This window comes from Fringilla coelebs, assembly GCF_963513975.1.
Source record: "Fringilla coelebs genome assembly, chromosome: Z".
In the NCBI taxonomy this organism is placed as follows: Eukaryota; Metazoa; Chordata; class Aves; order Passeriformes; family Fringillidae; genus Fringilla; species Fringilla coelebs.
Genome location: NC_140031.1, coordinates 9,768,756 through 9,786,746, shown reverse-complemented (window position 1 = coordinate 9,786,746; position 17,991 = coordinate 9,768,756). Strand labels below are relative to the sequence as shown.

At 61.7% G+C, this 17,991-nt stretch overlaps 2 protein-coding genes across 3 annotated transcripts; one reads left to right on the top strand and one right to left on the bottom strand.

Annotated features, from left to right (window-relative positions):
- The first annotated feature begins 389 nt into the window (after positions 1 to 389).
- NPR2 (natriuretic peptide receptor 2) lies at positions 390 to 11,827 on the top strand. Of its 2 annotated transcripts, XM_084225164.1 has the most exons (22): positions 390 to 1,139; positions 5,895 to 6,094; positions 6,179 to 6,292; positions 6,549 to 6,684; positions 6,776 to 6,870; positions 6,955 to 7,087; positions 7,204 to 7,288; positions 7,376 to 7,496; positions 8,016 to 8,090; positions 8,253 to 8,330; positions 8,469 to 8,573; positions 8,836 to 8,907; positions 8,985 to 9,144; positions 9,218 to 9,373; positions 9,453 to 9,621; positions 9,734 to 9,880; positions 10,051 to 10,174; positions 10,303 to 10,371; positions 10,459 to 10,633; positions 10,720 to 10,818; positions 10,911 to 11,002; positions 11,171 to 11,827. In XM_084225164.1, exons 1-22 carry the CDS (start codon positions 416 to 418, stop codon positions 11,222 to 11,224), a joined length of 3,183 nt encoding a protein of 1,060 aa, XP_084081290.1. In that variant the 5' UTR covers positions 390 to 415; the 3' UTR covers positions 11,225 to 11,827. The 2 variants fall into 2 exon arrangements, with proteins under 2 accessions (XP_084081290.1, XP_084081289.1); XM_084225163.1 differs by having other exon boundaries at positions 8,016 to 8,330.
- Positions 11,828 to 12,489: 662 nt separating this feature from the next.
- SPAG8 (sperm associated antigen 8) lies at positions 12,490 to 14,894 on the bottom strand. The gene is made up of 7 exons (XM_084224821.1): positions 14,828 to 14,894; positions 14,035 to 14,464; positions 13,248 to 13,410; positions 13,113 to 13,158; positions 12,887 to 13,001; positions 12,711 to 12,773; positions 12,490 to 12,626 (listed from the first exon to the last, which is right to left on the bottom strand). Exons 1-7 carry the CDS (start codon positions 14,866 to 14,868, stop codon positions 12,504 to 12,506), a joined length of 981 nt encoding a protein of 326 aa, XP_084080947.1. The 5' UTR covers positions 14,869 to 14,894; the 3' UTR covers positions 12,490 to 12,503.
- Between the last annotated feature and the right edge of the window lie 3,097 nt (positions 14,895 to 17,991).

Below are 17,991 nucleotides of genomic sequence, written 5' to 3'. Positions count from 1 at the left end.
ACGCGAATGCCCCTCCCTGCCTCCCTCCCGGACCCCCTAAAACACGGGCACCCCCTCCCTCAGTCCCTGCCTTCTAGGGGACGCCGGACATGGGGGCCGCTGTCTGTAACCCCCCGCTGGGGATCCCGTAGCACTTCGCCAGCCTGGAAGCCAGAGACGCCGAACGCCCGGCCATCCCCCCGCCACCCCAACCAGCGCCCCGCTCCCCGCTGGCCCCACCCCTGGCCCCCCTCTCCGGGGACACCGCCCCCCGCCCCGTCGCGGTGCCGCCCATCCCCGTGCCCGTCCGGCCGGGCGGGGACCGGCGGCGCCGCCCCCCCGGGGGAGGGCGGTCGGTGGCGGTCGGCGGGGCGGGGGCGCGGCGGGGGCGCCGGAGCGGCGGGCGGCGGCCGGGGCGGAGGAGCCAGCGCGGCCCATGGCTCCGCCGCTGCCGCTGCCGCTGCTGGCGCTGCTGCTGCTGCCGGTACCGACGGGTGCGGGGCGGCGGGCGGCGACCCCCGACGGGGCGCCCGCCAACTTGACGGTGGCGGTGGTGCTGCCGGAGCGCAACGTGAGCTACGCGTGGGCTTGGCCGCGCGTGGGTCCGGCGCTCAGCCTGGCGCTGGAAGCGCTGGAGCGGGGCGAGCCGCCGCTGCTGCCGCGGCCCTTCTCGGTGCGCGTCGAGTTCATGAGCTCGGAGCTGGAGGGCGCCTGCTCCGAGTACGTGGCACCGCTCAACGCCGTGGACCTGAAGCTCTACCACGACCCCGACGTGCTGTTCGGGCCGGGCTGCGTGTACCCCGCCGCGTCCGTGGGGCGCTTCGCCTCTCACTGGCGGCTGCCCCTCATCACCGGCGGGGCGGTGGCCGCGGGTTTCAGCCGCAAACGGGAGCACTACAGCACGACGGTGCGCACCGGGCCCTCGGCACCCAAACTGGGCGCCTTCGTCTCCCACCTCCACGCGCACTTCAACTGGAGCGCCCGCGCCGTGCTCCTCTACGTGGACCGCAAGACCGACGACCGACCCTACTACTTCACCGTCGAGGGTGTCTACCAGGAGCTGCAGGATGGCAACAACCTCACCGTCACCGTCCACATCTACTCTCCCGAGGAGGGCGGCCCCGACACCGCCGTTCACTTCATCAAAGCCAACGGGCGCGGTGCGTGGGGTGGCGCGGCGTGGGGTGCGGGGGGGACGCCGTGACCACGGGCGGGATCGGGCTGAGTGCCCGCGGAGCGGGGGCGGCGGTGTGGGAGTGGGAGGAGGAAGAGAGAGCGGAGGGGGCTCCCCTCGGGAGATCTGCGTAGGGCTTCGAGGGGGGGAGTTAAAATCCTCCGCGGGGCACAGCGAGGGGCTGAGGATGAGATGGGATCTGTGGGGGGGACGGTGGGGGGCATTGGACCCATCTGGGGCACAGCAGGGGGAAGGATGGGGTGCAGCAAAGGCACTGGGGGACCATGGATGACATGTAGGGTACAGCAAGGGGTTAAGGGAGCAGCAGGACACATCTGGGGCACAGAGAGGGGATGGGGATACAGCGGGACCGCTGCAGGACACAGCAAAGGACTGGGAATACAGTGGGATGCATGTGTGGCAAAAAAGGGACCAGGGGTGTCAGTGGGACCTATTTGGGGCACACCAAGGGATTAAGGGGCAGTAGAGATCCACATAGAGCACAGCAAGTGTCCGAGAGGGCAGTGAGACAACATGAGGGGCGCAGAGAGAGGATAGGAACAGAGTGTGATCGTGTGGGGTGCAGCAACAGTCCAAGGAGACAGTGGCACTTTTGTGGGGCACCATGAGGATCTGAGGACACAGTGGGACTTGTGAGGGGTCAAGAGCAAAATGGCGCCCATGTGGGGCATGGCAAGGCAACAGGGACCTGGTGGGACTCATGTGGGGTGCAGTAGGGAGTGGGCAGAGTGACACCTATGGTAGGGCATGGCAATGGGCCAAAGGAAGAGTGGGACCCCTGTGGAGCACAAGAAGGGGTAGGAGGCACAGTGGGACCCATGTGGGACACAGGGAGGGGTGGGCAAAATGGTCGCTGTGTGGGATGCAGTGAGGATTGAGCACATTTTGTCACACTGGGGCTGGAGGAGCAGCAGGACCTGCACAGGAGGTGAGTTCACAGGGGACAAGACAGAACCTGAGCTCCCTCCCAGACCATACCCTGTGTCAGTGGAGGGGCCAGCATGCAGCAGGAGGAGGGGGCATAGTGTCTCCCTCCCAGACCCCCAGTCCAGTCAACCTCTGCCAGCAAGAGCTGGGACAGACCCCCAGCTCTTGGGACATGTGCTGCGAGGGGCACCCTGTGGGACCACCCCACCCTCTGTGTTAGCAGGATCGGGGTGACCCAGGCATGTCCTTGGAGGCTGAAGGTGATGGAGGGGATGTGGCTCTCTGGAGGACAGCATCAGCTGTGGTTACATACCTAGGTGGCTGTGCCGTGCTCAGGCAGAGCCCCCCAGAGTGACACCTAGGCACCCCAGGCTGTCTCTTGTCCCTGCTGCACCCGCAGGATGGGGCTGTGATTGCCCCACCCTGCTGATGGAGGGATAAATCAATTTGGTGCCTTGTGAGTGCCCCAGGAGAGCAGCTATATTGGGAGCAGGAGGAAATGGAGGGGCTTACAGAGGCAGCTGGAGAGCAAGGGCAGCCTGATGCTCTTTCATTATTGATGAGCAGGGTGTATCAATCCTAGAGTCAGCCACTCCGCAATGCTTCTTAATGGATTCTGAGATGCTGTGTCATTAGGAAGGACATCTAGCCCGGATAAGTGGAGCCAGATGGGCCAGCAGGACTTGTGTCCAAGGCTGGGCAGGACCAGGCTGCAGGGGGAGGTGCTTTGGGGTGCTGGACTGGGTTCCCATCAGGATTGAGACCAGTGAGGCTGAGTCCATGGAGTGAGCATCCCATGGCTGCCCCACTGGGATGGGAGCTCTTGCCTGTGCCATCACCAGCTATGGTGTTTGGAGCTTATTATGGGATGAAGGCAAAGGACTCTGCAGGGAGAAGGGCTGAAAACAGTGATTCCTGTCAACATTTCCATCTTGGTGCTGTAAATCACTCCAGTGGCAATCAATCCCTCCTGGTGCAGGCAGGGGGTCATGGCTGCTGGGGAAGAAGGCCAGGCATGGGCAGAGACCCAAGGGCTTTCTAAGCTGGGGTCATAGTAACACAGAACCATGGAAAGGCTTGGGTTGAAAGGGACATTAAAGATTATTTAGTTCCATTCCCCTGCCATGGGCAGGGATGTTGAGAAGGTCTGGGCCTCTCTGGCCATGGCTCGGAGATGGTGCCAGAGCGTGGGGCTGAGTGCTTAACCTCACAGAGGTGGGTGCTCAGGGCTGCAGAGCTGGTTGTAGGTCCTTTCCTAGCCCAGGTGTGTGGGACTGGGAATGGAGACTTGCGGGGCTGTCCCAGGGGTTGGGGCTCCTGCATGGAATGGTGGGGAGATAGAAGCAGGGTCTCCAGCTGCATCCATGTCCATCACCTGCAATAACACCATGTATCACTCCTCTTGGCATCACCTTCCTTCTCCCAAGTCATGGGCAGGAGTTTGGTGAACGTTTCCTAGAGAAAGCTGCGTCCCTGCCCCTCTGTGCATCACTAGCACTGCTGGTCTTGACATTCACAGGTCTAATGAACGGGCAGGAGGAGGGGTGGGATTTCCCCTCTCACCAGTGCCCGGGAGACGTGCAGAGGTCCACGTCTCTCCTGCCATTTGCAAAAGCACTGATATAATTAGAGCTGTGGTTGAGAGAATTACCGGAGCATCTGCTGCAAAAAGCTCAGGTGCCCTGCCTGGGGAGATGGCTGGGCGGTGCTGCTGGAGAGGAGTGCATTTGGTCTTCACCTCTACGCTCCCCCTGGGCCAGGGCCGTGGTCTCTGCTCTGCAGTGCCCTGTGCTGGTGGAACTGCTTGAAACTGGGATTTTCTGCCTGAACCTGGGATTTGCCCTCATTTCAGGGTTATTTTCCACCATACAGGGGCCAAGCAGTGTTCTGCCACCTCACCACAAGGGGCTTGTGGTCTTGCCCCTTCCCTGGGACCAGGCACTCTGCCCCTATGCCGGACACACCCCCTAAATAAATGCCAGGGGTCTGGGTGCACTCCAGCCTTGCAGAACTTCATTCCCCTTGTCCTGGGTGATCCTGAGGCTGCCTTTGGCCACTTGCCGGCCTCTGGGGGTGCCTGAGACCCCTAAGGCGCTGCTGGCCGTGCAGGAAGCTGCCAGCTGGAGGCAGCTGCCTGCCTCAGGGAGAGCCCCAAGCATTGACCCTTCCTTCTGCGCAGCTCATGCAGCCTGTCCCCAGGGAGCCATCTAGGCGCCGTCCATCCCCTTGCTTGGTGGCCTTTGACCAGGCAGGCTTTTGCTGCCGCCACAGGGGCTGGCTGCCTGCAGTGTCCCACCATCTGCCACCAGCTGTTGTGGCTCCCTAGCCCCTGTGGCTCCCTTTTCTTGGTGCCTGCAGTGGGATGGGGAGAGTCCCATCTATGTCCCTGGGGGGAACCCTTGGGCTCTGGGTGTTGGAGGGGTGCTGAGGTGTCAACCCTGGATGAGAAATCTGGGGACATTTCTTGATGCAGGACTAGCAAAGTGGAGAAGCCAAGAGTGATTATTTGAAGTATTGCAGCATTCAGAGGGAACCATTTCAAACCCTGAAGCAGGCTGTTGCTCCCACACAGCCCACGGTGCTGCGATTTCTCCCTCCCCCATGCCCAGAAGCATCTCCCCACATTGCTGTGGATTCCCTGTGCCCAAGGTGGCTGGGTTTCTTCTCCCACATGGGGGCTTCCTCACTGCCCCCCTGGGTGATGCTGCCAGCCCTACTGCCCACATGGCTGGGTGCCTGCGTGGCTGGGTGCCCTCCAGCAGCAGAGACCCATTATCGGAGTGCGGCCCTTCCTTGCTGTCCCCATCGCCGCCTCTCCCCGGGTCCAGGCGGGGCTCTGGGCCCCATGCAGAGGAGCTGTGTGTCGGGGCCAGCGCCCAAGCGTGACATTCCTCCAGCACCCGCTGCCGCCGCCTCCTCCGTTGCTCAATCCCGGGTTCCCAGCCAGACTGGCTGGAGCGGGGGCCCTGGTTTTCCGGGGGGAGGGAGGAGGCAGTGTCAGGATCCTCAGCAAGGGCACGGAGGGCCCCTGCTCGGGGGGTTCGGACGCTTTCAGGCGCCCATCCCCACAGTCTGAGATGCCCTGTGCCAACGGCATGCCGGCCCCACACAGCCCTTGGGTGGGCATCCCATGGGGGCTGACAGAGCCCCCGGCAGAGGGTGGGGGCAGGTGGGACGTCCTGACGGGGCCCGGGCACCCCCTTGCCGTGTGGGTCACACCGGCGAGATGCTCTGTTTCCAATTAGCGGCCGCGGAAGGTGCTGGAATCTGGGAACCTGCGCATTCCTGCCGCACAGACAGCCGGCCACGAACCCAAACATGGGTTTGTCCCATTCCACAGCCCGGGTTCCCCAGGGGCCTCCGGCGCACGGCTCCAGTGCCTCTCCCAGCCCCCCTGATTCCGTGGCTAGGGCCAGCATGGAGCAGCCTGGAAGCTGATGCAGGGGGGAGACATCCTCTGGCTGGTTTTTGCTGGATCAGGGTGTGTGGGGTCTGTGCCTGGGGCATCCACCTCCTGATTTCCAGCAAGTTTTTCCCTGTTCTCCTGTCTCCCTTCAGTCTGAGGTGATTGATGGAGCAGGAGTGGGTCTGTGCTAGCAGGGGCTATGGGTCTGGCCATGGGTCACAGGGAGGTGGTGAGCCAAGCACTGCCCCATGTGCCTGCTCCATGTCCCCCCCGCAGCCTCCCGGTGCTCCCGGGGCTGCTCTGCCCCTCCTGCCCCATCCCTGGCTGTGTGCCTGGGGTGCAGTGGGGTGTCCCTACCTCGCTGAAGCCCCTGCCTCTCTCTGGCAGTGGTGTATCTCTGTGGGCCGCCAGAGATGCTGCGGCAGATCATGCAGCTAGCGCAACAGGAGAACCTCACTAACGGCGACTACGTCTTCTTCTACCTGGATGTCTTCGGGGAGAGCCTGCGGGGTGACTCTGCCCGTGACCCCTTCAAGCCCTGGCAGGAGAGCCCAGGCCAGGACTCAAGACTGCGTGAGGCTTTCCAGGTGAGCTGTGCCCACCTGCCTGGGGACAGAAATGTCTCCAGCCTGGCCCCAGTGTGTGAACCAGGGCGCTGTGCTTGGTTGCAGATGGTGCTGGTGATCACCTACTACGAGCCCCAAAATCCTGAGTACCAGCATTTTCAAACCCAGCTCATCCTCCGAGCTAAGCAGAAATTTGGGGTGCAGCTCAACTACTCCCTGGTGAGTGAGTCCCCCTGTATGCTGGGGTGGTGGGGTCTGAGGCACCTCACCAGAATGCAGAGGGTGGGGCACAGCCACAGACAGTCCCAGAGGGATCATCCCTGGTGGGAACAGCCGCAGGCGCTGCTATCCCTGCAGGGTGCATGTTGGCCCCAGTGTGGATATGGGGCGGTGGGTGGGTGTGTGGTGCTGGTGTGAAGGTTCTGGGATGCTCCTGTGTGCGTGGCTGTGGGTGTGCTCAGATTCCCCCTGGCAGATGAACCTGGTGGCGGGGTGTTTCTATGATGGGATGCTGCTGTACGCCATGGTGCTGAATGAGACTCTGCGTGAGGGCGGCTCCAAGAAAAACGCCACCCACATCATCGAGAAGATGCGGGACCGCAAGTTCCAGGGTAACACTGGGATGGGGGCAGTGGGGTTGTAGGTGCTGTGGGGGTGGTGGAACTCAGTCCCCATCCCACCTGCATCTTAATTTTCCCACAGGTGTCACAGGGCTTGTGAGCATGGACAGCAACAATGACCGGGACACTGACTTCAACCTATGGGCCATGAGTGACCCCAAGACTGGGCAGTATGAGGTGGGGAGAGGTTCCCCCTGGCTGGGATTTGGGGATGGGATGGTGGGGTCTGGAGGTGGCCTCATCTCTCTCTGCCTGCCTTAGGTGGTGGGACACTACTCGGGTGTGGAGAAGCAAATCCACTGGCTGGGACGACCCATTCCCTGGGTGAAGGGGGCTCCCCCCTTGGACAACCCTCCCTGTGTCTTTGATGTGGACGACCCCTCCTGTGATAAAAGTGGGTGTCCTGGGTCCCCACATCCTTTGGACCCCAGCAAACTTTCATACGGGTGCATGTCAGGCTGGCTGTCATAGCCAGCTGGACCACCCTGACATATCCTCTCCTGCCTGCAGCCCCCCTCTCTATGCTGGCCATCGTGGCTTTGGGCACTGGCCTCACCTTTGTCATGTTTGGCATCTCCAGCTTCCTCATCTTCAGGTCAGGACTAGGGAACCTCTGTCTGATGGGTGGGCGGGCAGGCAGGGCAGAGGAAATGGGGGCCTGACCCCTTGTGTGTCCCCCCAGGAAGCTGATGCTGGAGAAGGAGCTTGCCAGCATGCTCTGGAGGATCCGCTGGGATGAGCTGCAGTTTGGAAGTCCCGAGCGGTACCACAAGACAGCGGGCAGCCGGCTCACCTTGTCCTTGGTAAGAGGAGCCATACCTGAGGCACCACCCCGCCCCTGTGCTGCCCTCCCTCCCTTTCTTCATGACACCCTTCCTGTTGATCCCTTTTGTGACCCTCTGTTTCCTACAGAGCCATAGCCCCACTGAATCTCTCCTCAACACAACCCTTCATCCTTATATAGCTCTCCATTCCCTCTGGAGACTTAATTCCATCCATCCCTGGCATGACTTTCCTTCCCCTGCAGAGCAACAGTAGATCCTTTCTCTACACAGCCCTGAATCTTCTATGTAGCACCATACTTCATGAAGCCCCTATGCTGCCCTCCATCCCCTATAGACATACCTTGTCAATGTCCTACACTGTGCAGTGCCTCATCCTGGAGCCTTCTCCTTTCCTACAGAGCATGCAGCGCTTGTCCTGACCCTTAGAGACCATCCTGCACCATCCCCTGCACACCTTGGATGTCCCTGCCCTGCTCCATTGGTGCAGGTCGTCCCTCCATCCCAGGGTTCCTTTCCCTAATCCCCTCCTTCCCACAGCGTGGCTCCAGCTATGGCTCCCTGATGACCACCCATGGCAAATACCAGATCTTCGCCAACACCGGCCACTTCAAGGTCAGTGCAGCAGGCAGGGAGCTGAGCCCTCCCCCTGAAATGCCCCAGCTCTGTTGTGCTCCCACTTGGCTGCACCCCCATCCCACAGGGTGTTGGCACTTTCCTCCCCTTCACAAATTCATCCAGTGGACATTGACCTTTTCCCCTTCCCAAACACCCCAGGGCAATGTTGTGGCCATTAAGCACATCAACAAGAAGCGCATCGAGTTGACGCGGCAGGTGCTCTTCGAGCTAAAGCATGTAGGTTTGGGGTCCGGGCTAGGGTAGGCAACCTGCTTGGGAGTGCAGGGATTGGTCCTGGGCATGTGGGAGGGTAGCAGGGGCAGCATCTCATGCCCTTTGACCTCAAGACTATCTTGGGTCCACTTCCACCTGCAGATGCGAGACATCCAGTTCAACCACCTGACCCGCTTCATCGGGGCGTGCATCGATCCCCCCAACATCTGCATCATCACGGAGTACTGCCCACGGGGCAGCTTGCAGGTAGCGGGCCTTGGGGACACTGCAGGTGACACTTAGACATTCCTGCTGACCCAGCTGGGCTGCGTGTTGTGGACAGGGCTGTGGATGCTGGTGGCCACCTGAGCCCTCCCAATAGTGCTCACAGCTGAGCTGCCCAAGCAGGTGTCAGAGGCCAGTGGAGGGGTGAGGGTGGGTGCTGCAGACCCCTGAGCTGGGGACTTGGTGAGGCTGCCATTACCATGACCTGGGTGCTTGGTGGGGTCCACTCAATGTGCTACTGCAGGATGTCCTGGAGAATGAGAGCATCAATCTGGACTGGATGTTTCGCTACTCCCTCATCAATGACATTGTCAAGGTATTCACCTGAGGGGTGTGAGGGGATGGGGAGAGATGCTTGAGAGATATGAGCTTCACCGTGTCCATCTGTCCCAGGGAATGGCCTTCCTGCACAACAGCATCATTGGCCATCACGGCAGCCTCAAATCATCCAACTGCGTGGTGGACAGCCGCTTCGTGCTGAAGATCACTGACTATGGCCTGGCCAGCTTCCGCTCACCCAGCGACAATGAGGACACACATGCACTCTATGCCAGTGAGTGCCTACCTGGGAGGACCAGGAGGATGAGGTGGCTCTGTCTCACTGCTCCATTTCTTTGTCCCATCAGAGAAGCTGTGGACAGCCCCAGAGTTGCTGCAGAAGGGACACCTCCCTACCCCGGGCATGCAGAAAGCTGACGTCTACAGCTTCGGCATCATTGTGCAGGAGGTTGCTTTGCGCAATGGCCCCTTCTACATCGAGGGCATGGACCTGAGCCCTAAAGGTGAGGATGGAGAGCATGTGTGTGGAGTTCCTGCCCCGCCATGCAAGTCTGGTGTTCACTGTTGGCCACACCCCGGCAGAGATCGTGCAGAAGGTGCGTAACAGCCAGAAGCCCTTCTTCCGCCCCTCCATCGACATCGGGGTGCACAGCGAGGAGCTGGCAGTGCTGATGGAACGCTGCTGGGCACAGGAGCCAGCCGAGCGCCCTGACTTCAGTCAGATCAAGATCTTCATCCGTAGATTCAACAAGTGGGTGGTTGGCACACGGGTATGGTGGCCCTGGGTGGAAGCGGGGACAGCCATGGTGGTGGTGGCTGGGGGGCACCTCTTCCCGCAGTGCCAACTGACTGCACCCTGCCAGGGAGGGAAGCACCAGCATCCTGGACAACCTGCTGTCACGCATGGAACAGTATGCCAACAACCTGGAGAAGTTGGTGGAAGAGAGGACACAGGCCTACCTGGAGGAGAAGCGCAAGGCAGAGAACCTCCTCTACCAGATTCTGCCCCAGTGAGAGGGGGACACAAGGGGGTGTGTGGGTCTGAGGGTTGGCGTGGGTTAGGCATGCACCTGCTGCTGTGCAAGTATGGGGTCCCTTGCCAGCTTTCCATGCTGGTGTGGGGCAAGGGTTGCAGGAGGAACAGTGGGTTTGGAGTGGAGCTCACCAGTATTCTTGCCAGTTCTGTGGCAGAGCAGCTGAAGCGTGGAGAGACAGTGCGGGCTGAGGCTTTCGACAGTGTCACCATCTACTTCAGTGACATCGTGGGCTTCACTGCCCTCTCGGCAGAGAGCACTCCCATGCAGGTGAGAGGAGGACTTGGGGGGCAGCACCTCTGTGGGGCTGGTGGAGATCTCACATCCTGGCAGTGCCGTCCCTGGGGTTGGGGGGACATGTCCTCTGCCTGATGCACACACACCCTTTTTCCATCCAGGTCGTGATGCTGCTGAATGATCTCTACACTTGCTTTGATGCCATTATCGATAATTTTGATGTCTACAAGGTGAGTGTTGTGGTGAGCAAGCACAGCCCCCAGAGTGAGGCAGACAGCAAGGAGTGTAGGTTGTACCTGCCCCCCCTGCCCCCACAGGTGGAGACCATCGGGGATGCCTACATGGTGGTCTCAGGGCTGCCGGTGCGCAATGGGAAGCTGCATGCTCGTGAGATTGTCCGTATGGCCCTGGCCCTGCTCGAGGCTGTCAAAACCTTCAAGATCCGTCACCGTCCCAATGACCAGCTCCACCTGCGCATCGGCATACACACCGGTGAGCCCCCATGCCAGCCAGCTGGGGGGTGCTTGCCCACCCATCTGCCAGCCCTGCAGCATCCCTGAATGCCTCTGTGCCTGCAGGTCCCGTGTGTGCCGGAGTGGTGGGTCTGAAGATGCCGCGGTACTGCCTCTTTGGGGACACGGTGAACACCGCATCCCGCATGGAGTCCAACGGCCAGGGTAAGCCAGAGCAGCTGAAGTCCAGAGCCACGAGATGTGTCCTGTTCCCGTGGCACCTAGCCATGTCTCTCTTGCTCCTCTGTGCTACTCAGCCCTGAAGATCCATGTCTCATCTGCCACCAAAGAAGTCCTGGATGAGTTTGGCTGCTTTGAGCTGGAGCTGCGTGGTGATGTAGAAATGAAGGTGAGGGCACAGCGATGCCGCTGGGATACCAGCCCTTCCAACCACAGGGAAATATGATGGGGAGGTGGGTTGAGGCTGGGACCCCTTGTTGCTATCAGTGCTGGGGATGACACCCAAGAAGCAGCTCCAGGGGCAGGCAAGGTCTAACTTGCTCACCTCTACCTCCAGGGCAAGGGAAAGATGCGGACATACTGGCTGCTGGGTGAGAGGAAAGACCCCTAAGTCATTTGAGCCCAGTGGCTGTGGCAGAGTCCCAAGCTCAAAGGGGTCACCAATGCTTTCCGGTGCCCCAGGATGCACCGGCACCCCCCCATCACTGCATCCACCTGACTCTGCAGCCCCCCGGCTTCAGCAAGGCCTGGGGAAGGTGGGGCAGCGGCCACAGCACCGTCTGCTCCCCTCCATCAGCACCAGCAAAGCCCACCTTCCCCACAGCCTCTGCTGGAGTGGGGTAACCAGCCCTCATTCAGCCCAAGAGACCTTGTATTCCCCCCACCCTCTGAGGTCTGCCACCCCTGCCCTCTCCTCTGTGGCTCAGCTGGCTCTGAGCTTCTCCGGGGCCTGGCTGCCCCGCAGGGCACTTTGCCGTCTCTTTTCAGTACCTGGCCCCCAGCAGAAGTTGTGCCCATGTCAACCCCTCCCTGGGGTGGGGGGAAATGGGGATTCCTGCCAAGACTGACTCCTTGGCCAGGTCAGGCTTCAATGCCGCAGCTCCCCCCCTCCCCAGTCTCCTCTTCCCCTGTATATAACCCCACTGGGTCATGTAAATACCCATCCCTCCTCCAGGTGTAAATATAGGACTCACTGCAACAACTTTGTTGAAATACAAACTTCCCCAGACCCATCTGTCCTGTGGCCTCTATTTCGCTCTGCCCCAGCATGCCAAGTGGGGAGGGAGGCCGGGGGAACGCCAGTATGGAACTCAGCCTGGGCTGGCGACAGCTGCCTGAAACATCCCAAGAGATCCTATCCCAGGGGTCTGTCTGCGGTACAGGGCAGGAGTGTGGGCATGGGGAGCCAGTGCTGGGCGGTCGCAGCAATGGCTGTTGAGGGCTTGGGCGGTGCTGGGAAGGCAGGGCTGCCGTGGGTTTGCTTTGGCGTGAGGGCTGCAGTGCGTTCCTCTGAGCTCATGCTCTGGCCGCCCCGCTGCCGCCTCTTACTGGAACACACCTGTGCCTGGGGACTGGAACAACGACTGCCTGTCACCCACTGCATGCACAAGGAGGGGACGTGTCCCAGGGGATGGGGCTGTGCCAGGGGCTCTGCCTCCATGCTTAAGGAGGAAGTCTTGGGACCACAGTGTGTTTTGGGTCAACAGTGACTTGCAACAGGGCTGAAGGGTTTTCCATTTTGCTTCATGCTCTCACAGGATTTGAGATCCCAGGGACACAGTGCTCCCCCTCCCAATATCCAGCTTGAGGACAGCCTTGGAGTAGGCAAGGATGCTGGGACCACCTATGTCCCCTTGTGTTTTATTACTTGTGGGACTGGAGCTGTCTGCTCAGGAGTCATAGGGGTCACAGAGGTTGAAGGGCTCGGGATGCCCTAAGTACATAGTAATGGGAGTGGAGAAGTCTGCATTCCTCTTGAAGGGAATGTTTCTGCCGAAGAGGGCAGTGACACCCTGAAGAGGAGAGAATTGGAGAGATCTCCTGTCAGCAGCTGAGACTCACAGAATACTGGCAGGACAGGGTGGTGCAGGCCTTACCGGCTGTCCACGGGCTTGCTCCAGCCAGAAGCTGGTTGGCTGCTCCGTTAAGTAATTGTGACGCTGGAGTGGAAACAAAATGTGAGCCGGAGGGGATGGCATGCTCAGCAGGACAAGAGGCTTGCTGCCTCCCTGGAGGCTGCTGCAAGCTTGTGGGGGATGCCTACTGCCTGTACCTGGGTGGTGGGTTGGGGTGTGGACTGGAAACCCATGGCACGGTAGTCGTGGTGCGTGGTGGAGATAGATTCCATGGGCCTTGGGCGGGGACGGATCTCTTCCTCTGTCTCCTTACTGCAGTCAGAGCAGACCCCGCACCTCTCAGCTCTGGCATCCCTGCCTCCCCAGGTCCCGCCTCTGGGGCATAGCCCCAAGGGTGGGTCTCATGAGGGAGTGCAGGCTTGCCTGTATTTCTCGTAGAGCATGGATGCCAATGTGGCCTTCCGCTGCCCTGCAGAGGGGAAGGTGCCATCAGCCTCCCAGCTAAGATTCCCCTGCGGCCTTTTCAGGGTGCACATGGCTTGTTGGGGTCAGCCTCACCTTGCCCCAGCAGCACAGCCCTGAGGGGTGGGCAGTCCTTTGGGGGGGAGCTGTCAGTGAGTGAGGAGAGAAACTGGTGGATTGGCAGTCCATCGTAGCCACGCTGTAAGTCCTCACTGCACAAATCCTTCCGTGGCCTAGAGTCCAGGGGATCCACGACTACCTAGGGATGGACAGTGGGGGCTGTGGAAGGAGGCAGGAGCCCATGCTGCCCTTCCCCACGCCCGCTCCTGGCTTTTAGACTTTTGATAGCCCTAGAGGCATAAGCTGTAAAGAGATGTTACCATCTTTCTGGCCAGAAGCCTGGGAAAACTGGAGCAGGGACACAGCTTGGGCAGGGCTGACCTGTACTGCCTGGTGGAGGTCAGCCAGCCTTGTATGGCAGTCCCAAGCACCTGGGTGCCCAGACTGACCCTGGGCAAGTGCTCTTTTGGCACTTAAACAACCCATGGAGTCCCCGGGCTGTGGCACAGATTGGTCCATCAGGTGCTCCCCAGCTTGGCTTGCCCAAGCAGGCATCCCCACATCACTGTGCTGAGCTGTGACACACAGTCCCTGCTTCCCAGCAGCGAGATTCCAGCTCCCCTCCTGCCTTACTGTTACTCCCCACATGCCTGCCTGCGCCTTTTGTGCTATTGAGTTTCATCCCTTTTCTATCCTGCTGGGCTCAAGGTCGTCCGGGTGGCTATTTAAAGAGATGTGTCTTGTGAAGCAGGGAGCTTCACAAGATCAGCATGTGGGACACGATGGGGCCAACTTTGAGGGGCATTTTCCCTTATGGAGTTACCTCCTTCTGCCAGTCATGGGTCATGCGGCTCTGCTGGGGCACCGACTGAATGGGCTTCTCTACTGGCGTGGGTGGGGTGGGGGGCAGCGCCGGCAGCGTGGTGAGGGACTCCTCCTCGGGGCTGGTCCCCCACTTTCCAAGCCAGGGAGGTAGCTTGGTCCCAGAGAGATCCTTCCGAGTCTCTGGGGATGGCACCCTGCTGGGCACGACTGGTAGGGCCACAGTAGGCTGCTCATCTGTGTCTGCTATCTCCTGGGGCGGCTTGGCTATCTCTGACATCTCCTGGAGCCTCTTGGCGGTGGTTGTAAGCGTCTCCTCGCGGCAGGAGGGCCTCTCCACGGGCACCTCAGGCAGGGGCTCATCACCCTGGACCCCGAACGGTGGCCTCTCCCCATGGCATCTGGGACCCACACGGCTTCTCAGAGCGCCCCTGCAGGTGGGAACAGACCCTCAAGAAAGGCAGCGCGGCGCATACGCCATTGCCAACCACGTCCCCAGCCCCCACCAGCACAGGCCGGGTCCTCTGCAGTGTCACCTCCACAGTGGGGCAAAGGATTCCTCTCCTTTTGGGGGACAGAAACAGTGCCTGCTGCTGGGCCTGTCATCTCGAGGCGTCTCCCCCTCCGTAACTCCCTTCTCTCCCCTTGACCTCCAGCACGCTTCCCACCCCCTGCTTGGGCTCAGCCCCCTCCCCGCGGCGACCTCCCCACAGACCGCACCCACCACCCTGTCATTCCCCCCTGGCCCGTAGTGCTCCACAGGCCCTGCCCCTGGCTCTCCCCGCCGGGGTTACCCCAGGGGGTCTCGCTGCCCGCAGCCTGGGCCGGGCTCCATTGCGCGTGCGCGCGGCCGGACGCGCCTCTCTCCATGGAGACAGTGCACGGCGGCCGCGAGCCCGGTGGGGGGGAGCCGGGCGCGTGCGCGCCTCCCATTGGCGGAGAGGCACGTAGGGGGCGTGGCCGTACCCCAAGACGGGCGGGTCAAGAGGAGTCGTTAAACGGATAATGGGCGTGGTCTCGAAGGAGTGGGCGGGGCGGGGCGCGGTCGGCGTAAGGGGGTGGGGTGAGGGGAGACGGGGCTGTGTGGGGCACAGGGATCAGGGACACGGGGGGACGGGGGTGCGGAGCACGGCAGCGCGGAGGGATGGCAATGTCGGGGGATGGGGGCGCGGGGCTGCAGGGACACAATGGTGCCTGCGCTGCACCACAGGATCAAGGCTGTCCCCACCTCTGGGGTGCATGTACCCCGTGCCGTCTTGTCCCAGCGCCCTGGGGCCACCGCTTAGGGCAAAGCTAGCCGCAGGGGCTCTCGGGGGTGCACTGTACCTGGGCAGAGCCAGCGCCACCCCACTGGGGCAGCAGGAGGGACATGCCCAGGGCTCCTGAGGACACACTGCTCCCCACGGCTTGACCCAAGTGACTGCCACACTGCTTGGGCCTAGCACTGGAATATGCCTGCCTGCCCCAGGGACACCCAGCTGCCCTAGGGTGATGGGGCGGGATGTGCCCGGCGCCTGGCTGGGTGCAGCCCGTGTCCGCTGGTGTGGAGCAGCAGCCTCCTCTCTCCACCAGCCCTCGATGGGCCCCTGGCCCCATCCCCGCAGAGGCCTAGCAGAAGAAGGGCCCTTTGATAGCAGGCGGGAGGCTCGGGAGCGAGGGCTGTTATTCCAGTGCTTTGTGGTGTGTGCCGATGGGGCACCGTGCGCTCCGCGCTGGGGCCTCTGTTTTTCCTGGCTGGGGATATGCTCGGTCCTTCTGGCCTCAGCAGGCCGGGGGGGCCCCCATTGGGGACTGCTCCTCCCTGCGGGCCCTCAGCCCCGTGACAAGCAGGGGCTCCTCCAAGCCCGTCTGTTGCACAGCTGTGGGGAGGAGGGAGAAATGGGAGACGTGTCCCAAGCTCATCTCATGGCTTCCCCGTGCTGGGGCCACATCAGCCCTGCTGCCCCTGGCGAGGGGTTGGTGCCAGGGTGCTCCCAGGGCTGGCAGCTTGCTGTGAGGGTTCTGACCTGCATGCTGCTGGTTGTGCCCCCATGCTCAGCTACAGGCCCTGTGGCTGTCCCTGAGGTGTACCCCTCTGCCAACTCATGCTGAAGGGATGGCAGCTTGGGGATCCTGCCCCAGCTTGCATCCCTTGGTGGTCTGCCTAGGAGCATCCCCAGATTCCCCACCAAACAACCTTAGGCTTACCCATGGCTAGGCACCATGGGTGCCCGAGGGATACTGAAGGGACACCAACAGCACCAAAGTGCACTGTGGGACAGGGAGCCTGGCGATGGCACCCTGGGTGTGTGCACCCACTGTGGGGCAAACCACCTTGGTGGGGTCTATAGGGCATCCCTGTGGGGCTGTGATCTGGCTGCAGCAGCTTGGGGCAGCAGCCCTGGAGCTGCTGGAGCACATCTGGCTGCCTCTCGCTGCCGGCTGACACATCCCTCGCAGCCCCCCCGCCCGGCTCTTTTGGGAACGTGCGTCATTTGTGATCCTCTCCGGCTGAGGAACCAAAACAGCCATTGGGCCCCGTTCCCCCCCCACCCCCGCCTCGGCCCCATGGGGCCGTGCCCACTGTCCTGCCCTGCCGCTGCTCGGGGACTGACAAAATAAACCTGGCACAGGAAGAAACACGATGGCAGGCGACTGGTCTTGACCTCGCGTGCCAGCCTGTGCCCTGTGCCTAGTACAGCACTCCCTGTGAGACTGCTCTGGGTGAGCCCTGGGGGATAATCTCCTGGGGATCCCTGGCACCTCTTTAGCGTCCCCACCACACCAGGGACACCCAACTCTCTTTGGGGTATATATCCCAAAGGCTGAACTCCGGGCTGTCCTGAGTTCAAGAGTGGCCTCAGCCCACACTGAGCCTCAGAGGCAGGAAGCAGCAGTATCAACAATTTTAAGGCTCATTTACACCCCGAAAACATTCCCCATACTATACTGGGTGTGTATGTGTGGGAAGTGACTGGGCTCTGCCACAGCCCCACACAGCTCCCAGGGGCCCCCCGCCGCCAGCGCCACCGAGCCGGGGGATGAACAGAGCCGTCATTCTCCCCGGCGGGCTGCGGTCCCCTGCGCGGCGGCTGGCGGGGGCCCAGGCGGTCCCGACGGCGGTGCCAGGTGGGCCGTGCACCGTGCCAGCACCGGCCCCTGCCACTAAATATAGCCAAGGCACCCGGCCACGGAGCAGCGGGCGCGGGAGGCACGCGGCAGGGAGCGGCGGCCGCATGCGCCGAGCCCCGCGTGTGCTCCCCTCACGGGGCCGGCGCCGACACGTGCGGGCCCGAGACCGGGTCAAGGTCTGTAAACAGCGCCGTGCTTGCTCAGAGCCGGCGGGGCTTTGTGTGCAGGGGGCTCCGGCGTGTGCATCTTCCCTCGGTGCTTCACGGTTGTGGGCTCCGGAGGAAAGGGTACAATGTGTTTTCCTCAGTGTGTGCTTGCGGGGGGGGAGGGGGCCGGGGTCATTAATACAATGAGTGTCCCTCGGAGGTGGGTAGCTGGGGGTTCTGGGGTGAGCAGTGCAGTTGAGTTTTGCATGGCCGTGCACACACAAGCAGTACAGTGGCTGCAGTACGGGGGAGTACACGGCTATGTGTACATGGAGGGGGCAGCTGGTCCACCCACCACACAGCCTGTCCTGCCCTGTGCTCTGCTCAGGGTTATGATCCTCCTGGGAGCTCCCAGAGAGGCCCGTCTGGGGTGGAGAAGAAGTACGCATGCAATCAACAAGCCTGCTCTGAGGGCATTTAGATAAATCTAGTGCAATTAACTGGTTTTGAAAAGCAGGGAAACATCAGTGTCCAGTGCAGGGCTCTGGTGGCAACACGGGGCTGGGGCTGGGGGGGGGCTGGCAGGGGGGCAACCTGAGGCAGAGCAGGGGCATTCAGGGATGCTGGGGCTGCGTGGTGGCAGGGGGGGCTGGGTGGGCAGCCCTGGACATGGTGCACTACTGACACCCCTAGGATGTTCC